The 16081-nt window shown below is 45.5% G+C and overlaps 1 protein-coding gene across 1 annotated transcript in view; it reads right to left on the bottom strand.

Moving 5' to 3' along the window:
* The window catches only part of PTH2R (parathyroid hormone 2 receptor), a 1278649-nt gene extending 1276146 nt beyond the window's left edge, over window positions 1-2503 (bottom strand). The window contains exon 1 of the mRNA XM_085646864.1: window positions 2106-2503. Within this exon, the coding sequence (XP_085502990.1) occupies window positions 2106-2180 (75 nt within the window). The 5' untranslated portion in view covers window positions 2181-2503. The remainder of the gene's footprint in view (window positions 1-2105) is intronic.
* Between the last annotated feature and the right edge of the window lie 13578 nt (window positions 2504-16081).

Raw genomic sequence — 16081 nt, 5'->3', positions numbered from 1 at the left:
ATGCATTGGCCTAGAGTCAATGGTAATAGCATTTCCTAAATTCCCAATTCACATTTAGGAAATGTTTTGTACATGTGCTGTAGGAATCGCAACTAGGTAATCTATATTTACGTTTCCTTAATTACTGAACAACTTGCAATTTCTACTGGCTCGAAATCGCAAATTGCGACCAGATTTTGGTCTTTGTACATATGAAAAGGCTGTTTTGCATTTCTTTATGGGCCTAAATTGCACTTCAGCCGTTAAGAAATGCCAAACGTATTTGTGAATACTGCCTCATGCATAACATCAGGCCACTCTTTGAAGGAAAACCCAATGAAAACTTTCCAGAGCAATGAATGGGTTAAGATTTGCTTGATGTATGCGCATGTTTAGGCATATATAGTAACAACTAGCATGCCCTCCCATTTCTTCTGGTGGTGTACTGTAAAAGAGTTTGGAGCAGATTTCATATTTGCTGCACTGTATTGCAGTAGTGGGAGAGAGCAGCTCAGAGTCATATTTACTAAATATGGCCTGCTGCTACTCTCTACCCTGTACCAGTGCACAAGGGTGCAAGGGTGTGTGTGACGTCTTGTTCGTTTTTATTTTAACTGTAATTTTACCCTTCCCGTACAAAATCCAAAGTCTGGATAATTTTTAAAACAGTTCAAACATTGGATGTGTGCTGTACTTTGTAGCACACAAGCAATGTATGGAGTCTTTGGAGTTAAAAATATGTTTTTCTAATTTTACGCCTGCAAAGACGAGCAGTTATTGATTCCTAAGCCCTGTCCGACAATTTCAGTAACGAGGAGGGCTTTGGCTTAATAATAATAATAATAATAATAATAATAATAATAATAGGTGTTCAGGCTGGAATGTTGAAGTATCCATCACCAATGTGATACAGAGTGGCACAAAACAGAGCAAAGCGGTGCAAATAACTATTTACCCTAAACAGGGCCATCCTGCAGAACAAAAAAAGTTTTGCATTCGAAAATAAATATCCTTTCAAGATATTCTGCCTCTTTTGTCACTTTGCGGCGGCGCAAGTCAAAGACTTCGCAAATTTGCTCCGATGTGTGAACCGTGCACTGTAATATGAACTGCACTGAAACGTTGTTTTAATTTGAGAGTGTGTTGCTGCCCTTCGGTGGTCATTTCAAGCATTACATTATCCGAAAGTGCGAACTAAAGAGAGTTTAATGATAAGCCCGGTAAATAAACATTCAACCATGCTGTTAATATTTATTTAACATGTGCTCGGGATGAGCTATGCCGTTTGCCTCAAACTAGATCATGATTGTTTGCCTAAAACCATCTCTTGATGTTTACCTATGGTTTCTATAGAGCTCTGCTGCCTTGCTGCTTAACTTAATTATGTAAAGATGCACCTGGACACTGAACAACAACGCTGGCGTTAAATTAGTTTGCAGCAGTGGCCCGTCTTTAATGTTTGTAATTATAGTTTCCCAGAGTTCATGCACAACATACTGCTGTTTCCTGGAAAGATTACTTCCGCTGAAACTTCATTCACGACACCTGTGATTATTAATAGTTGCTAATGAAATACCCACAAACGACCCATGCCCTATCCAGAGGGGCATAATTAAATTTGGAGGGCATGTGTAAGTAACATGCTTCTGAATAAGTGTTAGGTGATTTAAGCATGCGGTGAAGCCAGGGGAAGTGACACTGGTGGTACTATCAATAATGCAGCAGGTGCAGGAGCTCGCGCGCCCTGCGCTGTGCGGGGCCTTCTCCACTCTAAACCAGGAGATTACTGGGCGAATTCTTCTGCTTTCATTGGGGCGCATGGCCACCTCTCTACTTCTCAGTGAGAAGCGCAGACAGGCAGATTGACGGAGCGAACAGAGGCAGACTAAAAACAGAGCCCGTGCTGTAAAAATCACAATTCACCACTTAAACCCTCACATTTTGTTTTAACTTTACAGCACATTTTAGGAGTTTTATCTCTTGTATTCGAAGTTAAATACACTCTAAAACAAAGAAACAACATCACAAAACTAATGGTAGTATTTCAAGTGACTGCAGACGGAGAGCATACAAAGTTTGAAAGTTAAATGAAATGTAGCAATTGTGAATTAAGGTAATTTCAGTACCTGTGCGTTGACCAGGACAGAATCATTCATTGCCAGTAGTATTCCGCAAATCAGGATTATCCAATGTGTATCCATCGGTGATGAAATCGAGATTACTTTAAATGCGTTATTTTCCCTTCCTTTCTAGTCCTCCACACAATATATCTAACTGAAAAGCAGCCAAGTCTTTGTGGTATTGAGAGGAAAAAGCGGTTTCCTCAGCTGACTCAAACTTTGATCTCTCCGTTTCCAGCTCTGCAGCTGGACACGGCGCGTTCACTTGTACTCCCGCCCGAACAGAGAAGTCCGTTGACTTCCTGTGGTGGTTAGAACAGAAAATGACAAGAGCAAAGTAGCCTCCTTTTTCCACCCCTCGCCGTCAGCGCTCTCGTTAATGCGTTGCCTTCCATCACCTGGCACGTTTTATTCCGATCCATGGCGATGTGTGGACGATGCTGGGGAGAGAGAGAGAACAGCCGCAGCGTGTGCTCTCCCTCCCCCCCCCGCCCCCTCCCACGCCAGAGCTGAGTTATTCGTCTGCGCTCTCTTTCGATGCACCCGCTTCAGGTGGCTGAGTCAACGTGTCAGGCTCCCCGCGAAGACGCGCATGATGCAGCCCACACTGGCAAGCGCTCACTCTCGCCTCAAAAGCGTCTGAACGCAGTGCTGATATCTCTTCAGCGAAGCAATTCAACATGCCCTCACTGGCTGACTGAAGCCGAGCGCAGTCTAAAAGGGACGTTTTCGCATCGTTCTTTGACTCTAGTGTAAAGATTTATATGTTTAGTTTACTTTAGGAACTAAGGGGCCTTATTATCAAGGAACGACGATAACATTATTCGGCGATAATGGGCTTGATAATATGCCCTTGTGAATTCCCATAGAAGCCCAGGTTCACACCAGAACCTGGGCTTCTATGGGAATTCACAAGGGCATATTATCAAGCCTGTTATCGCCGCTTTAGCGACAGTTTCCTGCCGCTAAAGTGGCGATAATGTTATCGCCGTACCTTGATATTATGGCCCTAAGTGGCATTTTTAAATTTTGCTTGTATCATGCTGTTGAACCCCCCCCCCCCCCTAAACTTTTTGCTTTCATTCCTCTTGTTTTTTTTAACCCGTTTTGTTGGCTTTAAGGGGTCTGTGCACTTTACAACTTCTATCTAGTGCTAAAGTGTTTGTGCTTTCTACTCTAAAGATGGCAAAATTGGCTTACAAACAATTGGTACATTTAATATACTTGTGTGAATCCCTAGTAAAGCGATGCATTATCTACCCAAGGCCTGTATATTAGATGCTATTAGTAGGCCTGCAGCACATAATGTGCCACCTACCTGACGAGCCTTTTAAACATGTCTCAGGTCTGCCACGACAGTTTTAACCCACCATTTTGACCTGGCAAAATAAACAAACCTTCTTTTTTAGTACATATAACAAATCGCTATATTACGCCCTAAACAACCCATAGGGCAGGGTACATTGTATTAAAAAACTTGGATATGTACTTTTAAATTCTACATGTCTTGGTAGTGAAAACCCTTAAAATATGTTTTCACTATTGCAAGCCCTACCGCTCCCATAGAATAACAGTGGGTTCGCTTACTACAATTAATGAGTGATACCTTTTGTTTGGAAGCATGTGGGAATGTCATGTTTGGCGTCTGAGGAATTGTGATTTAAAACCCTCTTTATTGGTAAAGTCTGATTTTTAGTCCCAGTTGCGTTTTCTTGACGTAACCATTTGGTGCCTACAGCCTGTATCTTTGGTCACATGACTAAGTGAAGTTGGCAGTTGAGCTTTGTGTATTACTCCTAGACAGTCCCTTTTAGAAACTCCAATTCCTTATCATCCTTCTCCAGCCTGAGCTTAACAAGCTCACTCTCATGCACTCTGGCTCTCTCTGTGTCCTCCATCTCCTCTAGAGACAGCCCCTTTGAGGATATTCTGGTGCCCTACCGGGAAGGTATTCTCCCTCCAGGCAGACCCTATTTCCCATCCTGCTCCCCATCTAAATTCTCTACCTCCACTATAGGCCCCTAGGTATGCTCACTGGAATTCCTTGATTCCAACCGGGCCCTCAGCGCCTTTTGGTATTCCTCCTTTCTGGTGAGGCCTCTTACTGAGATTTAGTCTTGTTTGCAGATGGCTTTCAGTTGTGGCACAGTGTAGATTTCCACCCTATTGTCTTCAAATTCAATATCCAGAGATGCAATTGATGCTGGGTTTTTTCATGGTGAAAATTGGCAGTTGTTAAGTTGCAAAAAATTCCAAAAAGAAAAGGTTCCAAATAGTATGTGGTTTCGTAATGGTCTGCTCTATACTAGTAGTGTACATCAATCAGTGTACGTAAGGCAAAAATGCAAGTCCAGATCCTCCATGCTGACCACCAATTTTAAAAATGGGGGTCTCTAGTTGGCACTGGTTTCACTGTTGTCCAAGTAGGGACCCTTCTTCCTAGTCAGGGTAAGGGGGATACATTACTTAAATAACCCATGCTCACATCCCTGGTAGCTTGGCACGAGCAGACAGGCTTATCTAAGAGGCAGTGAGTAAAGCATTGGTGCACACATACAGTAATATAGTGAAAACAGTACAAATGGACACCACTTCAGCTTAGAAAAATACTTTATCTTTATCTAAACCAAACAGACCATAAAATGACAAAAAATCCACAATTCAGTATCAAAATGAACTTCTTAGAAGGTAAAAACAGTTCTGTCCATAGCAAATTACGGATGCTACACTTTCAACACAAAGTACTTTGGATGCGTCAAAATGATAAACAAGAACAGCCTCAGGGAAGATGATGCGTCGGTTCCTTACAAGCAGGGAAGGTGATGCGTCGGTTCCTTACTCCAGGGCAGGTGATGCATGGGTTCCTTACCGCCACGCAGGGGACGTGATGTGTCGGTTCCTTACTGAAGGGGAGGTGATGCGTCAGTTCCTTACACGCAGGGAAGGTGATGCGTCGGTTCTTTACTCCTGGTGAGGTGGTGCATGGGTTCCTTACTGCCAGGCAGGGGACATGAAGTGTCGGTTTCTTGCTGCGCGGGTAGGTTATGCATCAGTTTCTTTCTGTGCCTGGTGTCCTTTTTGACTTGGCGCCCTGGTGCGATGCGTGGGGATCATGAATCCGGCAGTTCTCGATGTGGTGGCAGCAATGGCGCTGCATTGGTTTCTCCAGCTACAGTCCCATGATGTGTTGGTTCTTGCAGCCACACAGCAGGGCCTGCATTGGAATCGGTGCACAGATGTCGGACTCCAGAGATTGGTGCACTTGATGCAGCATCCAGCGATTTCTCCAGCCATGGGTAGGTGATGCTGATGAATACAGGCCCCAGCTAGGCCCGCAGGACACAAGGGTTCGCTCTCTTGTAATGGAATCTATAAGGAAGTTGGCACGGAAACTGCAAAGTACAAAGACAGAGTTTATTAACCCTTAAGGGTGGTCCTACAATCCATACAATACCCTTCAGTATTGCATAGAGTAGCACAAAGAACTTTCGTACACGGTCCCCTTTTATACACAACAGAGGGGCTCATAAGTGGGAGGATACGACATGAGACGAAGAATGTTACCTTTTATGGACATTTTCAATACAAGATCAATATGTGGGCGGAGCTGACATACTCCTTAAGCCCGCGAAAACATGGTCAAGCAAGGACTAACTGATAACAGATGTGGTCAAGTCTGGGCATGCGCCAGACGGACAAAAGGAACTATTTATAGACTGTTACTAGGCAGATTACAAGAGCAACTAACACAAAGATAAGACTCTCCTCGTGTTGCACACGTGGAGACATGACAATACAAAATGGAGTCCAGACTTCAGTCAACATAACAAAAGAGACATGTGTAAGCCAGGAGAATTCATGTCTTTAGTAAATGCTTAATCACATCGAAGTTGCAATTTACAACAGACGACCCTTTCAGCATTTACTGAAGACATCCGGCTTGTTAGAATAATCATCATATATATCAATTATCATCATCTCTTCTACTTCCTTAGCTAAGCGTTTCTGATAAGTGACATTGGCAATAGCTTTCTTATCGGGGATACAGAATGATACACATAAGGAACAGAGCAAGGGACCACATTGAACACAGATACAACAAGAAAACAGAACTGCTATAATTATACAGAGACCAGTTAAAACCTTCCAACCCCAAGCAGTGATCAATGCCCAGAACCATCCAGAAAAGGACCAAGTGCCGTTTTCTGTATGGATTTCAGATGCAATTTTATGCAACCTGTTAATTGCATTATAGACTGAAGGTGTGTGGTCAGGAATAAACACGCAGCAACTGCTTCCGATAATTTTACAAGCTCCACCTCGATCAGCTAACATAACATCTAACACCATACGATTCTGCAATGCAACAATTCGGGTAATCTGTAATTCTTCCGTAAGATTCCCAAGAGCAGCAGCGGTTTGGTTTGTCACAGCCTCTACCACTCGTGTTAATCTTCGAACTTTCCTACTATTTAGGGCAGCTCCAACGAAGAAAAACAATCCTAAATTGAAATCAATATACTGCTGCAAACTGGTGTCAGTCTGGTCCACGTCGTCAATTGATAGAGTACGTTTATACCTATTTACAGTCACATTATTTAACAACTTTAAATCCTTATGATAGGATGCAGGTGCCAGAAATACAGGAGGTAACAAAAATGATACATAACATACTCCGGACCAACCGGCTGGCAAACGGTAATAACCTTTATTTCCGCATACAAAGTACGTATTATGGGATGCTAAGAAGGTACTGTTATTCAACCCATCGATGTTTAATATGGTAATACAATCGCTAACACCAACAGGAATATAACCCACACTTTGGACACACAGGTCCGCTTGAGCTTGTGCCACTTGAATCACAAATTTGTCTTTTCCCACAGTGTCTCTGGTGTTCGTGAAAACATAAGGAATCGATTCATTGTCTGGTCGATACTCTTCCCATTCCCAAATTGTCCCATTCGCTTGCGGATATCCATCTTTATCCTGATGACATTCTTTATTGAGTCTGAAGAGTAATCGTCCCACTGTGGGTTTCCGAGTGGCAAAAAGCAAAGTGTACCATGCTCTACAAGAGCCATTATGAGAGAAAGGAAGAGGTATGAATGGCGTTCCTCCTTTCTTCTGATGAGCTGGCATCATACCACATATCCAACAGTTCGTAGCATTTGTGGCAACGTGGGTATGATGCAACATCTGGATGAAAGTGTTATTCAAATAAGATTGACGATGCTTCAATTCTTGATACGGAAGGGTATAGAAGTAGTGCTCCTCAGGCACTGGAGTGGTCAACACAAGTAACTCTCGAGCAGGAGTCACATCCTCCACAAACCATGTGGTTATCCCAACAATAGCTACTGTGAGCATAAAACCTGTCGCACAAAGGATCTTCTTTTTCTCCATGTCAGAATAGAGAATCAATATCTTCCTGAAACTAAAAGGTTTGTCAGAACTCTTCCCCTTGGGCAGCGGTCGATTTCTTCACCAACGGGCCAAGACGGGTGTCGCTACGCTAATGCAGGGCTGATCCCCCCCCCCTTGCCTCATTGGCTCTCCGTTTCACTAACCCAAGGGCCGTTCTGACAACATGTCCCGATACTGAAGGATTCACTTTCTTGGCCTCAGATGATATCGCTTTCCTCCAGGAGCCGCGTGGTCCGGAAAGAGCTCCTCAGCGTCGTTCGATTCCACAGCACGGCCTTTCTCTGTGGTCAGAATCTCTCGTTGATCGGTCAATACAGCAGGCTCCACCAATCCGGGCGGTACTTTGCGGCAGTGCAGGGAATGGATCCAATTCTTTCTGTTGGACACTCGCACAGCCGTTCTCGTTGCCAGTAAGACTTGCTCAGGACCAACCCATCTCGGCTCCAGGCTGTTCGTCCTGTCAAAGATTTTCACCATGACATAGTCTCCAGGCCGGAGACTATGTCCTTCGCCGGTGGACCGATCAGGGAGCGCCTCCCGGACCTGTTGATGAATAGAAACCAAGTTATCCGTTAACTGTGCCAGATAATCATTCATCATTACACAAGGTACATCATACACCGTCTTAGGTTTTGGTGGACCCCAAATATTCATTGGACGTCCAAAGACAATCTCATACGGTGTAAGACCGATTCGAGAGTGCGGTACCGATCTAATTGACAACAACGCCAGCGGTAAAGCATCTGGCCAAGTCAAAGACGTCGAAGCTTGAATTTTAGCGATCTTGAGCTTCAGTGTACCATTATACTTCTCGACTAGTCCTGCAGATTGAGGGTGGAATACTGCGTGGAACTTCTGGGTGATGCCTAGACCCTTCAGAACATACTTTATAACATCCGCTATAAAGTGGGGTCCGTTATCACTCCACAGAAGTCTACAAACGCCATATCGAGGGAAGAACTCCTTCAACAGCATCTTGGCGGTAGTCATTGCAGTATTGTCCTTCGTAGGGTATGCCTCAACCCATTTGCTAAAGGCACACACCACTACTAGAACATACTTCAAATTGTTACAACGCTCAAGCTGGATGTAATCCATCTGCAAAACCTCAAAGGGTGCAGTAGGTGTTACGAACCCTCCTACTGGGGTCCGAGTCCCCTTTCCTGGGTTGTACCTCAGGCAGATCATACAGGTCTGCACCACCCTCTTTGCCGTGCTAGCAATCTCTGGATGCTCCCAAACTTGGGTAAGCAATTTTACAATTGCGGAAGCTCCAACATGTGCTAGCCCATGTGCCATCTGAACCATAGGTTGTACAAAAGCTGTGGGTAATTTCCATCTATCCATCTGCTTATTTCTCCAGCAACCCTCATCATCCAGTTCTCCCTCACTGGACCATTGCTCCCGTTCTTTGTCAGAAGCGGTCCTCTGTATTTCTCGTACTTCTTCCTTCGCATCATGCCATCTTTCTACTTGCGACTTCACTACATACATGGCAGTAGCACCGGGCTGCATCGCAGTCTCCCGTGCCACCCGGTCTGCTAACGCATTCCCTTCTCCAACTTTATCGACTACTTTCCTATGGGCGCTACATTTAACGATGGCAATTTTCTTCGGATATGTCAATGCAGTTAAAAGATTATGAACTAACTCCCCATGCATTATTTGTACTCCATGTGACGTTAAGAACCCTCTTTCCTTCCAGAGCAGGCCAAAATCGTGCGCTACTCCGAAGGCATAGCGGCTATCTGTATAAACATTCACACATAATCCTGTACTGAGCTCACATGCTCGTGTTAATGCTATCAGTTCCGCTGCTTGAGCTGATTTCTGTGGTATGCGTGCTGTCTTCACTATTGTTTGCAATGTGGTAATCGCATACGCTGCTGAAGTCGTACCATCTGGTAGCTTCAGGCATGACCCATCCACCCACAGTTCTCCATCTACATCTGAAAAGGGCGTATCCTGGAGATCAATACAACCCTTTGTTTGTTCCTCGGTCACAAGGATACAATCATGTGCTTCTCGTGCATCAGACCGAGTCTCGGGGTATGGCAACAATGTGGCAGGATTTAACGTCACGCACCTCTTCAACGTAATATGAGGAGCCAAAAGCGTCAGCTCATATCCCGTTAAACGGGCACTGGTCAAATGCTGCGTCTTTGTCTGATTAAGCAGGGCATCAACAGCATGGGGGACTAATACCAACAGCTTATGAGATAACACAATTCCCTCGCTCTGGCGTATTGACACAGCTGTTGCCGCGACCGAGCGAAAACAACCAGGCAATGCTCGGGCAACAGGATCAAGTACAGCCGAAAAATATGCACAAGGGCGCTGCTTGTCGCCGTGCATCTGCACTAAAACCGATAATGCACATCCATCTTTCTCATGCACATACAGCGAAAAAGATTTGGTATAATCAGGAGTCCCTAACACTGGTGCTGAACAGAGAGCCTGTCGCAGTTTCTGAAAGGCAGTGTCACACTCATTCGTCCAAGGAAGCGGGATAGGTGTATCTTTTGTCAAAAGGGCTAACAATGGCTTGGCTATGTGCGAAAACCCTAATATCCACTGCCTACAAAAAGAAACAAGACCCAAAAATGCGCGCACGTCCTTCTGCGTGGACGGCGTCGGTGTGTCCAGAATCACTTGGACACGATCTGGTGTGAGTGCACGTCCCTCCTTAGACAAAAGGTGACCCAGATAAGTCACCTTTGGTCTACAGAATTGCAACTTTTTCCGAGAGACTTTGTGATTGTGGGATGCCAAAAAGGAAAGCAAGGACAACGTACTCCTTTCACACAACTCTAAAGTGTCGGCCGCCAGCAAGATGTCATCGACATATTGAATGAGGGCGACACCCTCAGGCAGAACAAAGGAGTCCAATTGTCTTTTCAAAGCTTGACTGTAAATGCTAGGGCTTTCTGTGTATTCTACAAAATCGGTAAGACCTATTATTTAGAGTGAAACCAAAAAGGTATCGACTATCGGGATGAATGGGAATTGAAAAGAAAGCATTTTTCAAATCAATAACTGAAAACGTGGTCGCCGTAGGCGGGACCAAAGTAAGCAACGTTGTGATATCAGAGACCACTGGGTACTGGGGTATCACGATCTTGTTCACTTCTCTCAAATCAATGATAAACCGATAGACTTTGGCATCCGTATCCTTTTTCAAAATGGGTAGAATCGGGCTATTACAAACGTTATAGGGAACTTCTTCCACTACTCCCACCTTAATCAAATCCTGCACAATCTGTATAAGAGCCTCTTCCCCCTCCTGCGAAATACGATACTGTGGAAGGCGTGGGAACACCGCCCCCTCCTGGACACTAATGTGAACAGGCGGAATCACCATCTGTCCCACATCAGTATCCGAGGTGGCCCACAGAGCACAAGGGAGGGTAGCTAACACAGCATCTTCTGTAACCACACACATCCGTTCAGACAGGGGGTAATTGTCATTCAATATCACCCGCACTCCAGCAGGGGAACAGCGGATCGTAGCTCTGAAGTGCTTCAGCATATCAAGGCCCATAATATTGTACGGCGTGTTCGGGGCAAGCAAAAACGGACAGGGTGCAGAAAAAGAATCAACCTGAAATGTGAGGGGCCGCGAAAGAGGGCTTCGGGAGAGTGTACCATCAAACCCTACCGATGTAACCATTAAGCCAGATGGGGGAGCCCTCGGAACCAATTGTTTAGACAGCGCACTACGAGTCGCTCCTGTATCCACTAGGAACTGATCAGTAGAACCCAAAACCTCAGCTGATACGTAAGGACCCTTCTGATCAACCGGCACCTCAACTGATTCTAACCCCCATCCAACGCATTCCTATGCATGCTGAGAATCATGGTACCCAGAACGGTCAATCCCCGACACTTGATACTGATTTTGTCGATCGAAAACATTAGACCTATCTCGTTGCAGGGTCAAAACGAGCGTGATCATTAGAATTCCCTCTAAAATTCGAGAAATCCCCTCTACCTCTCGGGCCACCCTGATTGTGTCCCTGACTGTGTCCCTGACGCGAAGCATGCAACGCTGGGCAATCTCTGGCCCAGTGTCCCGATTGCTTACAATACGCACATTGATTCCTATTCAGATCAGATCGGCCCGAGGGAGGACCATAAAATCCTCCCCTACCTCTATTTACACCCCGTCGGGGCGGACCATATACTTGTGCTTGCATCACCTTTGTTTTTAAGTCCTTCGATTTCTTCTCCTCCTGCCCCTTCGCTTCCTGCTCCTGGCGCTCATAGTACTGAGCTATAGTCAGGAGGGCTGTCGGGGTCGCAGTGGACCAAGAACTTTCACCCGCTTTTAGGCGAGCTGCAATCGCCGGTAATAAATTCGCCACATATTTATCAGCAAAAAGGTGTCGACCCGTGTCATCCGTAAGAGACTGACCACTAAAATCATGAAACGTCTCCTCAAAGCGCGTAAAGAAATCTGCAACTGATTCATCGACTTTCTGCTTGCACGAGGCTAGCATATTCCAGTCAATCTTTTTAGGGGGAATGATTGTCTTCAACTTAGTCAGAATAGCAGCAGGGAGATCTAAGATAATCTGAGGTGGTTTCTGCGCGGGCTTTCTCTCCCTATCCTCATCCTCAAGCTCAGACCATCGAGCCTTAAAAGCGGCAGCATCATCCACCTTCCGCACAGATCGCCACATATCTGGTGGTAGAATAAGCCCAAAGAACAAATCTATATCTGCTAGGGTCATAATACAAGAATTCAAGGCCCCCTCGACTTCTTCGTAAAAGGCCGCTGGATTCTTGCGGGGATCAGGCAACGCATTCTTTAATGCCATGACGTCAGCCCTGTGCCAGGGAGTATAAACCCAATTATACACAAAATATCCCTTAGCATCGGCGGAGGTAATATCCAAGCTAGTCCCCGTTCCTTTAGGAGGAACATACAAAGGCGCCGCCTCTCGCATTGGTTTAGCATGCACTAGACCGCTCTTATCTGATTGAGAGGTGGATGAATGGCCGTCTCCGGTACGCGAATCCGACCGCTTCTCCTCCTCGAGTTGTTGGCGTGCTTTCTCTTTAAGGTCTTTCGCCGCATCCCGCAACGCAAACAGTCGCCGAACCGCCTCAGGCGCCTTAGAGGGAGAGAAAACACCATTACGCAATGCTTTAGCATCTAATACCACATCGTCAGGTTCAAAGACACTGGAATATTTCCGAAAGGCAGCAATCACTTCATCAGAAAAGTGTCCCAAGAAATACAACCTTTCTCTATCCTGCCACGACTCCCAAGAAGCCAACAGTTCATCAAGGGATAACTTGCCCTTACATGCACGATAGGAAAACTGTCGCAGCTCACCCATTCGCTCAGCCGATAACATGGACCGCGTGTCTACCTTACTCGAACCCGATCCAGAATCTTGTGGCCTCGGGGCAGACGCGCCGACATAAGGAGGCGGAGAACGATCTAATAAATAAAAATCATCGTCATGATTATTAAGGACAGGATAGAGTGGCTGACGAACAGCATATTGACCCGAGACTTGTAACCTGCGTTCTTTCTCTTGCTTCTCCGTCTGTTCTCTTTCCTCCCGACGCTTTGCTTCCTGCGCTCTCACATGATCATTCTTTCGTTGCTCTTTATCAAACAGCGCTTTCTCGCGTTTCTCTCGCTCACGCACTTCCTTCACCCATAATCGCACACATTCAAACATGTCTTGACGAGCACGCAGTTTACACATACACTGTTCCACATACTCAATCTTACGTATATCAAACGACCCATACAGCGGCCACCGTAACTCAGGATCCTTTCTGGTATATTTCCTCCATACTGTGCTGTACATTATGGAGGAAAGACCATGCTTCACATACATATCCCTATTAGGAGTCCCCTCTGGGGGAGCTGGAGCAGATTCCTCGAGGTTTAACCGGTTTCCAAAGCAGCAGCACCACTTACGGAGTGCGCTAAAAGCAGGCATGCTCAAAAATAATGCAGAATATGCAGTATTTATCAAAAAAATGGCACTTAAACGTTGTGCCGTTCAAAGTTACACAGTTTCGGAGAAATATCTCCGCATTACCTGCCTATATGTGTTGCAACGCATATATTCTCACAATAATCAATACAAGATATGACCGGTCATCACAAATCAAACTCAAATAGCCAACCCAGGCTTCAAAAACTCGGAGCAAGTACCGTACAACGGTTCTTACCAATCAAGAGTCCAGATTCCAACTGCCAAGCTCCAAAATTCGCCCAAACGGCTGTCACGGCAGGACCGACAGAAGAGGTCTCAGTCGAGGACCGGCGCCACCCAGATGGTCAGGTCGGAAGGGAAGGAAGAAAAACCTCGGGATGCCAGGACTAAAAATGCCTCTGGCAGTGATCACATCCCCGGCCAAATTCCTCACCTTCGTCGCGACCAATCCTTCGAGCATCCGAGTCGCCGATGAGCCCCACGTGACGGGCGCCAATTGATGAATACAGGCCCCAGCTAGGCCCGCAGGACACAAGGGTTCGCTCTCCTGTAATGGAATCTATAAGGAAGTTGGCACGGAAACTGCAAAGTACAAAGACAGAGTTTATTAACCCTTAAGGGTGGTCCTACAATCCATACAATACCCTTCAGTATTGCATAGAGTAGCACAAAGAACTTTCGTACACGGTCCCCTTTTATACACAACAGAGGGGCTCATAAGTGGGAGGATACGACATGAGACGAAGAATGTTACCTTTTATGGACATTTTCAATACAAGATCAATATGTGGGCGGAGCTGACATACTCCTTAAGCCCGCGAAAACATGGTCAAGCAAGGACTAACTGATAACAGATGTGGTCAAGTCTGGGCATGCGCCAGACGGACAAAAGGAACTATTTATAGACTGTTACTAGGCAGATTACAAGAGCAACTAACACAAAGATAAGACTCTCCTCGTGTTGCACACGTGGAGACATGACAATACAAAATGGAGTCCAGACTTCAGTCAACATAACAAAAGAGACATGTGTAAGCCAGGAGAATTCATGTCTTTAGTAAATGCTTAATCACATCGAAGTTGCAATTTACAACAATGCGTCGGTTCCTTCAGCAGTAAGATGACGATGTTTGGAAATTCTACCCACACGGCAGTGATAAATTGGAATCAAGTGCAGATACGTTGCGCTTTCCTTCGTTCTGTCTCTATTCTAGCTCCCAGCAGCAGGAACAACCTTCAGGGGCCCAAAACAGCAACAGGCACTTATTGGCGGGTCAGAACTCCAGCAAGGAAATTCAGAGGAGCTGGGGGTGAAGTCTTTGTGTTCCTGAGACTTCAGAACAGGAGGCAAGCTCTACTTCAAGCCCTTGGAGATCGTCCTCAAGCAGGGGACACAGCACACAGCAAAGTCCTTGTCCTTTCCTTGGCAGAAACAGCCACTGCAGGCCAACCCTAGACAGCACACAGCAAAGGGGCAGTACTTCTTCTTCAGTTTCTACAGCTCTTGTCCTTGACAAAGGATCCGCTTGAATTCCAGAAATGATCTAAAGTTCTATGGTCTGAGCCCCAAAATGTATACAGCCATTCTCTTTGTTCTCTAGTGGCAAAGAAGCACTGTGCTCGGTCAAAACTAGGGGTGGGTGGAATTTGCGTAGTCGCGCTACGCAAAGCTCTGCGAAATGGTAAAAAATCTCCACGAACACGCAGAAATTCCGCAAACATGCAGAATTGCTTGTTTGCGATGTTTTTTTCCTGTTTGCGATCACCGTTTGCTTGCTCGGGGGGAAATATCACGTGAACACGTATATTGAAAACGCGAACAAGCAAAAAATTCAGCAAAGCCGCGGACCGTAGAATTTTGGGCAATTCCGCGTTCTCCGTGGAACGCAAAATTGCCCAAATTCTGCGAGCGGAATGGAATTTGCCACCCAGGCCTAGTCAAAACCAGTTCTGTCCTCTCTTGTCCTGCTTCCCAGCAGGAGGTGGAGACAGCATTGTTTAAGGCAGACAAGGCCCATTCATGTGTAAGGAAATCTCTTCCCCCTACTCTAAATGCAGCCCAGGTCTATTCAGCCCAGCCCTGACTTATCCAGGAAAGGCAGGACACCCTCAACCCCCCAGTGACATTCAGCAGTGAATGCACATCCCCAGCCCCCAAAACCAGACAGTCAATACACAACCCAGCAGAGGCACACAGGATAGCTAAGAAAGAAAATTTGATCATTCTAAAAGTTGTATTTTCAAATACAGAATGTAAAAATCATCCTTACATAAAGATGCATCTTTATATACTGAGTTCAGGCATAATAAACTCTACCTTCCCATCTTGTCCCAATGGAAAGTTATATTTATAAGAGGTTATAAACAAACTCCCATTCTATCCTATAAGACAGATAGACTCTCAGCAGTGGAAAACCTGATATCACTGTAGTTTACCATCAGGACATGCAATATTTGCAAGAATGAAAATGACCTGTCTAACATAATTATTAGGGAACTAACTCAAAAGCCCAAGCAAGGTGATGACGTCGATGTACAATGTGTGTCAAGGCCGTCGAGTCTCCACAGAGGCAGAAGATGCTTCTTCCCAAT

This window comes from Triturus cristatus, chromosome 3_2 (genome assembly GCF_964204655.1).
Source record: "Triturus cristatus chromosome 3_2, aTriCri1.1, whole genome shotgun sequence".
Taxonomy (NCBI): Eukaryota; Metazoa; Chordata; class Amphibia; order Caudata; family Salamandridae; genus Triturus; species Triturus cristatus.
The sequence above is the reverse complement of the archived record's forward strand: the minus strand, read 5'-3'. Positions and strand labels throughout refer to the sequence as shown.